Genomic DNA, 11417 nt, shown 5'->3' with positions numbered 1-11417 from the left:
CCACTGACCCCACTGCCCTGCTCAGCACGCAGCCTCTCCATCAAATGACTTAACTAGCCTCGGAAACTCTGGCCCAGGAAGATAAAGCTACAAGTAACTGGACTGGTCACTGGGGACTCCTAACTGGAGTCATATGACTGTTTACTGTGCCACACTTGCTGGGAGGCCCTGGCCTCAACCCTACCTCTCGGGGTCGCTCCTCGGGGTCATGATTCTCACCAGAGCAAGGTCAAAGCCTCACACCAGGACAGTTGTCTTCAGCCAGACCCCGGCCTGTGCCTTCAGCCTCCAGAACTCTGCTGGGGCTCTGGAAGGCGGTGGCCCCCATCCTGGCCAGTGTTTGCTTACTTGTTCTGGTGGGATTTTCAGGGAGGAAGCATTTCACACACTCACCCTCGCTGGCCACCAGGCTAATCCAGAACACAGAGGCACCACAGCTTTTACTTAACCCATGTGATGGGGCGCTACCTCCTCCGTGAAGACTCTAACCTGCCCGCCCGTCCAGTCTGACCACACCGGGCGTCCACATGGATGTAACTATGCCTCTGCTAGACTTCCGTCCCTTCTCTTCCCTTTCTGGGAAGTCCCTCTCACCCCTGAAGACCAAGCACAAGCATCCTAAATTAACCCAAAATAGACTAAAAACATAATTTTTAAAATGCGTAAAAATCACTTGTAAAACTTTAAGGTGTCAGTAGATGGAAAAATACTTTTTTGGGGGGGGGGTCCCTTTTTTTGCCTTTTCTAGGGCCGCGCCCGTGGCACATGTAAGTTCCCAGGCTCAGGGTCTAATCAGAGCTGTAGCCGCCAGCCTAAGCCAGAAACACAGCAACGCTGGATCCGAGCCGCATCTGTGACCTATACCACAGCTCACGGCAACGTCAGATCCCTAACACACTGAGCAAGGCCAGGGATCGAACCCGCAACCTCAGGGTTCCTAGTCGGATTCGTTAACCACTGCGCCAAGGTGGGAACTCCCGAAAAATACTCTTTAATATTAAAAGATTCCTTATGAATTTTATTTCCCTTCAAATTCTAATGAGAGTAAAAAGATCTAGAAGGTAAGTTAGGATCTCTGTACTTACGTAACCGGACAAGTCTGGATTTTCCTGATTCTGAATGGCAGGGCTGGATCAGTGGAGCGAAAGAAACAGCCAGAATCTTTTTGGTTTCCCAAGCAGAAGGACCAGTGCGAGTTATCTTCGTCAACTATCCCAAAGACAAAACCGAGAATATTCCAAAGATTTGACTACTGGTAGTTTACATTTAAATATAATCATTCCTATATACAACCTAAAGAAGACACAGACATTAATAATGAAAAAACCTGAAAATATGGGCCCCTAACGTGCTATGACATGAATTACACATAACTTAGTGATATTTTTGCAAGTATGTTTAGCCTGAATACACTCACGCTTCTAGTACAGAAAGTACATGACAGAAAAAGGGGTTAAAGGGAAACGAGAGAGGAGCAGTCCGACCAGGGACACGGGGTCCCGACGAGACGACTTTCTTGGATCCTCCATCCGTCCATGTCGTGGGAGAAACACAGGGAGGTGGAGGTGATTCATTAAAGACACACCAACCGGAGTTTCTGTCGTGGCTCAGGCCGGTGGCTACAGCTCCAACTCAACCCCTAGCCTGGGATCCTCCATATGCCACGGGGGCGGCCCTAAAAAGCAAAAAAAAAAAAAAAAAAAAAAAAAGACACACCAACTACCTGCAACGCTTCAACTGAGACTGAATCCAGGCTGTTGTTCTGGAGGGCAGGACCTACAGGAACCCCCTGCAACAGCCAGGAACTTGGCAGCCACCCCCCACTACCACCCCCCGAGCAGCACTGCCTTCCCAGTCTGTGCCACCTCCCCAAAGCCAACAATGCCACCCTCACTCCTGGGAGGCTCACTGACATGTCTGCACGAGCTCCTGGGTGATGCCCCCTGTGGCACTAGCTAGTGCACTACAGCGAGGGTCAGCCAGCAGTCCTGGGAGTCTCAGGACCGGGGGCTCCAGCGAGACAACACAGTCGTCCAGGGTGTTCCATGATGGCCTCAGGCTCCAAGGGCCCAAACAGGCCCCGGTACTATTTCTGGTCAGCTTTGACACGCCGAGATTATCGCTCTCTTACCTAAAGATACCCAAGCCAGCAAATCCTCTAAAAACTAAGAATCTGTGCCCTGGATCTCAGAAGTAAAGAACTAAGGAGCCACGTACCAGACAATCACCAACAATTCAGTGCATTCTTGTACACCAAAAATCTTTTTTCAAAAACCTTTTTTAAAAGAATTTCTATTTATAAAAAACATGAAATATTTGACTATAAAATGTAAACTATATAGTAAACCTTATAGAAAACTATACATCCCTATTTCATGTTCTAGATAAACAGATGAATACTGAAAAGATATCTTCAATCTGGAATTAATCTAACACAGTTCCAATAAACATTTCAATGTAGTTCTGCAACACACCAAAAATGTCTAAATTCATTTGTACAAGTAAACATGGACTTAAGACAGTAACTTCAGGAAAAAGAGCAAACATGGGGACATCAAGCCCTGTCACACACTAAAAGCTACCAAATCAGCAGTAAGAAGACCAGCAGCTGCCAGCAGGGGGCTCAGCCCAGCTCCTCTGCTGCACTGCTGAGAGCACTGCCTCTGAACCAGCAGAGGGCAAAGATTCAAACAAAGCCTCTGGTCAAGCACTTCCGAGGAGACCACAGATACAGACAAAACTAAGACAAGAATGCACAAGAGTTCCTGCTGTAGTGCAACAGGATCAGGAGCGTCTCAGGAGCGCTGGGACACAGGTTTGATCCCCGGCTCAGCACAGCAAGTTAAGGATCCAACGTTCCCATAGCTGCAGCTTGGACCTGATCTCTGGCCCGAGATCTCCATAAGCCGTGGGGTGGCCAAAAAAGAAAAGAGAAGAAGAACATGCAGAAAAAGATACACAGCCTCTACACAGCAGCAGAAGACTGAAAGACCCCACATGCCCACAAAAAAAAAAAAAAAAAAAAAAAAAAAAAAAAAATCACATTCTTATGCACCAACAAAAAGTTTTAAAATAAACAAAATAGGAGCAAAAAAGAATTTCACGTTCTAATGAGCATCAAATGACACAAAACTTAAAACCATCACCTCTCCTTTCTCGTGTCTGGGTTGGGGGTGGAGTGCAAAGTGCGTACACCTCAAGAAGCAAAAGGTTGGAGAGAAGTGTCTACTTCCACACTCTTAAATGGAGATAAACTGGGAACAAACCCGAAACTGATTACCTACAGGCGAAGGGAGCAGCGTGGAGGGGGCAGGAATGGGAGAAAATGCTGAGCGTTCCTTCTCTAGACTTTGGAATCGTCTCACTATTTTAACCAAGTTACGATCCCCAAAATGGCAACCCCTCAAAACTGAAAGAAAAGTAAACAGATGAGCCGACTGTCAGGCTTATAGGGAGGCATTGTTTCCAGGGACTTCAGAGGTAACAGGATGCAGGTCTCCCGCGGAAGACGGGGGACGACGAGCACAGACGCACCACCCCTCCTCCCCCCAGATCCTGACCAGGTTCCAGAAATCAGACTGCTGATAACGAGCAAGCTGATAACGAGCAAGCTGAGGGGTTGGGGACCAGGCCTTCAGTGTGGGAGAAGGGTGATACTGACTTAACACGGGAAGGTAAGAAAAACCCTCTGGTCTTTTTTTTGGGGGGGGGGCACTCTGAGGCATAGGAAGTTCCCGGCCCAGGGATCAGATCCACTGTTGCAGCCGCAGCAATGCCAGATGTTTAACCCACTGTGCCAGGCCAGGGATTGAATCTGCACCCCAGCACTACAGAGATGCTGCCGATTCTGTTGCACCACAGTGGGAACTCCTAAAACCCTCTGATCTTGATGCTGAATTGGAAGCAGGAGGGGGAGAGAGAGAGGGAGGGGGAGGGGGCGGGGAGAGGGGAAGGGAGCTCCTCAGTCCTACAGACCACTGAAAAGATTAACACGGTATCGAGTGACTTCCGCAAAAACCCCAACTGCAGTCTCTAAATACCAATTCCCATGGAACTGAAAATGAACAGAGAAGATCCTCAGAAACGGTTAATTCCAAGTCCGTGGTAAAAACACACAACTTAAGTCTGGAACATCTTTTCTTGCCAGAAAGCAACAAAACTGCCAAAGACTCTGGAGGTTGTATCAGGGCCCAGGAGCAACTCGGGAAGGCCCCCCTGGCCAAGGTGGGACAACGCGAGATTCAATAAGGATCACACATGAGTAAAATATTAATTATGTTTAAAGCACGAATTCATTCTCAAACCAAAAAAAATCAAACAAAACCTTGTTGGGCATCACCCTTTGGCAGATGCTAGAAAGCCAATAATTAGAAAAACTGATAAAACAAAGGTTAAGAATCAGAATTTATCCTGCCTCTCCTAAAAAGTGTATCTCAGGGTAGCCAGGTAACTGAGGCTGTTTCTCTCCAAGTATTCCAGCTACGAAGAGGAGAAATGATGGCATTAGAATGTATTATTCTGTGGCCCTTAACGAGATAATGGGTCAGGACACAGTCACGCTGTTGGCATCAGAAGGCAGCAGCAGGCACGATGTCTTACACAGGAAGTACCCTCTAACCCTTGGCAAGTACTCTTTCGCCATTTCTCCCTCCAAAAAATAAATCAGGTCTTCAGATCCAACCACCAATTATGGAGAATACAAAGGGCAGAAAGAACATGCAAAACACCACCACAGAGAAGTAACCTTCAAATCAAAGCTGCAGGAAACTCTCCAAGAGGAACGACTGATTTCCTCAACAAACAAACTGCAAGAAAAAGTGAAAAAGAAAGAAGGAAAGCTTCGAGATTAGTAACGCTGAAGAGAGAATCAGCCAAGTGCAGTGCATAATAACCCTACTGGAGCCTAATTCAACTAAACTATTCAATCTGATTTGGAGGCAATCAGGAAAATCTCAACACCAGCCGAACAGCTGAAAATGTTGCGAATTTACTATTGGAAGAGTTCCCGTCATGGCTCAGTGGTTAACGAACCCGACTAGTATCCATGAGGACGCAGGTTTGATCCCTGGCCTTGCTCAGTGGGTTAAGGATCCGGTGTTACTATGAGCTGCGGTGTAGGTTACAGACATGGCTTGGATCCCGAGTTGCTGTGGCTGTGGCGTAGGCCGGCAGCTACAGCTCCGATTCAACCCCTAGCCTGGGAACCTCCATATGCCACTGGTGTGGCCCTAAATAGACAAAAAAAAAAAAAAAAAAAAAAATTACTATTGCTTTTCTTAGGTTGATAACAGTTTTGTAATGAAGTTAAAAAAAAAATTACTATTGCTTTTCTTAGGTTGATAACAGTTTTGTAATGAAGTTAAAAAAAAAAAAAAAAAAAACCAACAGAGTCCTGGGGTTCTCTTGCAGCACAGAGAGTTCTGGATCTAACACTGTCACTGCAGTAGCTGGGGTCACTGCTGTGGCATGGGTTTGATCCCTACCCTGGAAACTTCCATGTGCCATGGGCACAGCCAGAAAAACAGAGAAAGAGACAGAGCCCTTACCTTTTACAGGCACAAACTGAAGTATTTACAGACAAAATCTTCTTCCATTAAGGACATTCACTACAGCCTTTATCCAACAGTAAAATAACAGTGAAAACTATTCACAGTCTAATGTCTGACTACAGGAGCCAGACAGTAAACTGTGGTCAATAAATTGTCAGGTGACCACACCAGCACGAAAAATGATAATGCGGAACGTTAAATAACTTAAAGTGAACATTCATGAACTCTGATAAGTAAACTACCTTCAGTTCTAAACCAAGGCACCACAACCTTGCTGAAAGGATGCAAACCAGAGGGCAGTGCTACCAGAATCCCTCTGAGAGTCACCAGGGACTGCGAGCAGTCTGCTCAACGTTCACACCACCTGGCTTTTCCAAAATAAAGGATTACGTTTCAAATCAAATGAATTAAATGCTAACGATTTAAAGATTATAGAAAATTTCACCAAAATATATGATCTCCTAATGTGTCTGTTTTTCCTTTCTTTTAAATTTTTAAACAGGAGTTCCCATCATGGCTCAGTGGTTAACGAATCCAACTAGGAACCATGAGGTTGCAGGTTCGGTCCCTGGCCTCGATCAGTGGGTTAAGGATCCAGCACTGCTGTGAGCTGTGGTGTAGGTTGCAGATGCAGCTCAGATCCCGCATTGCTGTGGCTGTGGTGTAGGCTGGCGGCTACAGCTCCGATTCAACCCCTAGCCTGAGAACCTCCATATGCCACAGGTGCGGCCCTAAAAAGACAAAAGACAATAAATAAATAAATATTTAAACAATCATTTCTGTTTTTTCTTTTTTAAAAAAAATTTTTTTGGTTGTACCCTTGGCATGCGCAAGCTCCCAGGCCAGGGGATCGAACCGGTGCCACAGCTGGGGCAACATCGGATCCTAAACCCACTGCACCACAGGGGAACTTCCAGTCATTTCTGTCTGGCCTAGTTCTTCATGACTGAGATGTTCTTCCCACCAATTCATGTCTGATTAACTGGCTCATTTACTACAATCTGATCTTCCCAATGAAACAACATCTAAAACGTACAGAAACAGGCACGGCCAGACCGACTCGGACAAGATTCCCACCACGCCAGAGATTCTGCGAAGAGTTGCCATCGTGGATTTAACAATGAGACTAACAATCAGAGTAGAATTACTCCATTAATTTCCATACGTGTAGAGTGACACTAAGGCCAGAACAAGCATAAGAGATTGCTGTGGAGGGCGGTGCAGGAGCAGGATGAGGTGGAGAGGAAGGGCCCGGGCTCTCAGGACTCCGCCCCAGCGCCACTGTCCCTACAACCTACACCTGCCTTTTTCCTCCCTGGAGACACGGAGGGAAGGTTACGAGGGCCTCGAGGAGTCTGACCTTCTCCTCCAGTGGCATGACCAGAATGCCTCCGACTTTGAGGAGGCGCTTCATGTACGCCTCGTGCTCCTTCTGCACGCCGGCCCCACAGTACACGCGGTCATACTGGGAGCAGTCCGGGGAGATCTCCAGGCAGTTGCCAGTAACAAAGGAGGGTTCACAGAAGTCAAACCTGAAAACAAAAAATGTTTTGCACAACTAAATGCATCACATTATGACGCGTCTACCGAGTAAGTCAATGGTAGACACAGCTTGTGTTTTCTCTCTACGATCCCACAGCAATGTAGTAAAATTAGAGCCAGCAGCTAGATGCCAGGCTTCAGAATTATGCTGTTAATAAGTAGAACCCTAGAATTTCTAGATAAAATATTATGTAAATCAATATCATAAGCATGATACAAGCTTCAATCACCCAAGCTCCAGTCATCACTATCTTTGCTCTGTTCTTATTAACTTATTACTTTCTATATTTATTATTTCATATCTTTATTATCTTATCTTCTATCTTTTATTCTATTTCCCACTCAAGGTCTACTAATCAAGTGAAATGAGGGAAACATATATTTTTTTTCTAAAAATTTTAATCCTTAAAATAAGAACTTTAATACCTTATTTTATTTTTTTTGTCTTTTGTCCTTTTAGTGCCACACTAGCAGCATATGGAAGTTCCCAGCCTAGGGGTCGAATCGGAGCTGTTGTTGCTGGCCTACGCCAGAGCCACAGCAAAAGATCCAAGCCGCATCTGCAACCTTCACCCCAGGTCACGGCAACATCAGAGCCCTAACCCACTGAGCAAGGCCAGGGATCGAACTGCAACCTCGTGGTTCCTAGTTGGATTCGTTTCCGCTGTGACACAATGGGAACTCCAATGCCTTATTTTAAAATGGCAAGAGCTAGTTACATACGGTACCATTTAAAGACAAATTCCAACAACTCGATTTTAGAAGCAAGTAGGTGATAAAATGTCTCCATTGTAAACATAAAAATTGATCAAAATAAACTATTTCCTTCCCTTATTATACTGGTGAGAAATTACCTTTACTTAGGTATCAGAGTTAAACTTAAGGCCCTTAAAAACACAAAATACTTTCATTAGAACAGACCACTGACTCTCCTGCCACAGTTTAATCACATTTGCTGGAAAAGGAGGAACACTAATAAACTGACTTCTTTCCATTTAATCCAAAGTTTAAGTTATGACTGACACCCAGACCCAGAGACAGGTCTGACCTTACTTGTCAAAGCTGTCGCTTGTCTTGATGAAGAAGTCGAGTTTCTGCTTTGCGTACTCAATCACATCCGAATGAAGTTCCACCCCGTGGTTCACACCAAAAGGACCTAAGGTTTCAGGATAACGTTTAGAATTAGGGCAAGAACTCCTCTTTATTTCTACTTCACTGACGGCCGTACATTTTATTTGGCATGTGTAAATACAGAAATTCATGCTATGGGGCCCAAATCACCCAACCTAATCTTTTTTTTTTTTTTTTTTTTGTCTTTTTGCCATTTCTTGGGCCGCTCCCGCGGCACATGGAGGTTCCCAGGCTAGGGGTCCAATCGGAGCTGTAGCTGCCAGCCTACGCCAGAGCCACAGTAACACGGGATCTGAGCCGCATCTGCGACCTACACCACAGCTCACATGCAACACCGGATCCTTAACCCACTGAGCAAAGGCAGGGATCAAACCTGAAACCTCATGGTTCCCAGTTGGATTCGTTAACCGCTGTGCCACGACGGGAACTCCCCAACCTAATCTTTAAAAGTGCAGGCCAGCCTCTGCTCGCATCAACACTCCCTATGACATTACCGACTCCACGGCTTCCTAAAGCCTGAACCGCTGTGTTCTCAAACTTTTAAAGAAAAAAATGTAAAAAAGCCCAAGGTTCAAGATGTTACTAATGAATTAAAGAAGAAACATGTATTTGCACATGAGAGTGGACACAGGCCTGTTTTCCATCAAAGTTCTCCCCCGACACTGAGATGTGGTGTTGAATCCTCTCAAAATAGATATTAAACACCACCAAAATCAACTAAATTCCAAAGTCACAACAAAACTTTATCACAGGAAATTTATCAATGATTCTGCCGCATAGCACAGGGCCCTCTGATCACTTGTGATGGAAAATCGTGGAGGACAATGTGGAAAAACTGTACATGGACGTATGGCTGGGTCACTTTGCTGTGCAGCAGAAATTGACAGAACGCTGAAAATCGACTAATTTTTTTAAAAAGGAAAGTGATCAGTAATTGGAAATAAAGCTGTGAGAAAAGTTAGGAGCCAGTAATGACAGAACGGTTTCCTCTACTTCCAAATGCCTCTGGGTTAAACCTCAGTGAGAACCACAGACACAAATAGCCCGGGTGAGTCTGCGTTGTGAGAACTCATTTGCATGAAGCTGTGCCAGAGGGTCAGGGCGGCAATGTGTCCCTTCCGGAGGGGTGCGGTCCTGCTATGGGGGGCGCCTTGAGAGTCTCTGGAGCACAGTCTACCCTGCACCTTTTTCTGGATGGTGCACGTGGGACGTCACCAAGCTCCACACTCGCACTTGAGGATTTACTACGGGTAAGTCGTCAGTTTTAAAAATCTTCACGTGAAAATGAACAGGGCATGTAGGGCTTTATGTAGAAGAGTTATTTATTTAGCTACCCACTGAAGTCACAGCCCAGAGCTCTCCCTACCGTCCCACAGAAACACCAGTAAATACGCAACCATCTGTGCAAACACATCTTTGCATTTGGCCACTAGGGTTCACCTGCCTCTTTCTGCTGCAGTAGCCCCACCCCGGCCAAGGCTTTCCGGTCCTCCACTGGGCAATGCACCTGCTCCCCTCCCTTAACACCTGCCACACAGAGAGCTGCTCAACATTCCCTCCTCCAAACACCGCCTACCTGAGCAGCCGCACGGCCACTGTTCACATCATCAGACCCAAATTACCCTGTTCTCTATCCCCACCACTGTCCTGGTCACTTGCCAGAGAACAAGAACATGGCCCTCTATTTTCCCACTTGTCACATTGTTCATGAGCTTCTCCCCTCTGGTTAGACATTTATTAAGGACATAGCTCCCATTCCCAGGAAGCCCCACATCAAGCAGAGTGACAACACACATGCCCTGACCATCTCCCATGACAAGGTGACTAAAGGAAGGGAGGACAGGGTGGGGGTGGGGTCAGGATGGTGGCACCAAGGACTCAACACTGAAGCTGGTCCCCAAGCAGGGCAGCTCCCAGACCACGGGACACTTTGAGGTTAGCTCACGAGTGTGGATCAGAGCCACAAGGGGCGGGGGGTCCTCAGCGAAGGGGAGCCCACAGAGTGAGCACAGGCCTGTGGCAGAAAAGGGAAGGGCAGATGGGGTCAGAAAGAGTAAGGACCTCTGTGTCAGATGAAAGACCCCAGGCCTCACATTTGCAGGCACTGGGAGGCCCACAAGGTTTTCACCTGGAGTGATCGGCACAAAGCAGTGTCAAGGCTGAGTGAACCAGGGAGGCAGGCCCAGGACACACAGCGTCTGGACGGGGGGAACAGCCCAGTGCGAGCAGCCTTCTCCCTGCAGATCCCAGACCTCGCTCCATGTGCGCGAACGCTCCAAACATGTCAAAGCAGCATGCAGTGTCCACTACAGCGGACAACACAGCTTTCCTCCCCAGAATCCTCCTCTCCCAGAATCTAGCAGAATTCCCAGGAAAGTGGGGCTCAGGAACGAGAAGCAACACCAAATCGTGAGCTGCTTCTTTATAATTTCTAGGGAACACCCAGTGTAGCAGGTCAACTGAGGTTTACTTTAAGTCACCTTTTCCTAAACTATCTGTCCTTTTTCAATAGCATTTCTTGGCTATTCAATTTGATAATCCAACCCCCTCCCCCAAATACCACCTCATCCATAATCCCTCCACTTTTTCAGCTCCAGGACAGGGAAGTACAATTCACTAATTCCAGAATGATGAATAACCTGGGCTCTCTTTGCAAGGCAGTCTCAATCCAAGACAAGTTAAGTTTAAAAAGCATTTAGCTTAAGGAAAACAAACAAACAAAAACCCCGAAAAACAAAACACTACACATTTAATAACCTAAGGGTAGCAATTTATAGCCTAAAGTCAAATTTAGTCAAAACTTCACTAAATCTCAAAGTATAGGAACTTACAAAGAAACCGAAAGTTACATTCCAAAACCACAAAAAGCAACTGTTACTGCTAGGATTTTCTAAAGCTGCTGTTAACACTGCAAAGGAAACAATGTTGCAATGTACCATAAAAGCCAATGGTTCACACATGGCTTTTAAGCCATTATTACTTGAAATCTCCAATACTGGAAACTTACTGACCTGATAACAATAGTAACATTCTTAAGCCAAATTTAGCAAACCCTGTCAGTTCAAGCAGGCACACAAACCCCTAGCATCCAGGGCCCAGCTCCTGCTCTCTTTGACCCAAACTGCCCCCACTTCCTCTGCAGGAAGCACGGTTTGGCTCCTATTGCTCCTCTGCAAAACTATTCCACTTTAAGAG

The 11417-nt window shown here is 46.2% G+C and overlaps 1 protein-coding gene across 6 annotated transcripts in view; it reads right to left on the bottom strand.

Moving 5' to 3' along the window:
• The window catches only part of PCMTD2 (protein-L-isoaspartate (D-aspartate) O-methyltransferase domain containing 2), a 35803-nt gene that overhangs the window by 3927 nt on the left and 20459 nt on the right, over positions 1-11417 (bottom strand). For 4 of the 6 annotated variants that reach the window (XM_085004641.1, XM_085004640.1, XM_021078382.2 and 1 more), the window contains 3 exons: positions 8145-8247; positions 6910-7081; positions 1086-1209 (listed from right to left, as the gene is read on the bottom strand). In XM_085004641.1, coding sequence (XP_084860767.1) covers positions 1086-1209; positions 6910-7081; positions 8145-8247 — 399 coding nt within the window. Of the gene's footprint in view, positions 1-1085; positions 1210-6909; positions 7082-8139; positions 8248-11417 lie in introns of all 6 variants that reach the window. The other 2 variants (XM_085004642.1, XM_085004643.1) reach the window with 1 other exon arrangement.

The sequence above is a fragment of the Sus scrofa genome, chromosome 17 (genome assembly GCF_054392235.1).
Source record: "Sus scrofa isolate SSC_HxYL_T2T_F1_AM1 chromosome 17, Sscrofa_HxYL_maternal_Yorkshire_Landrace_v2.0, whole genome shotgun sequence".
In the NCBI taxonomy this organism is placed as follows: Eukaryota; Metazoa; Chordata; class Mammalia; order Artiodactyla; family Suidae; genus Sus; species Sus scrofa.
Note: the sequence above shows the minus strand (reverse complement) of the source record. Positions and strands in the feature narration are given on the sequence as shown.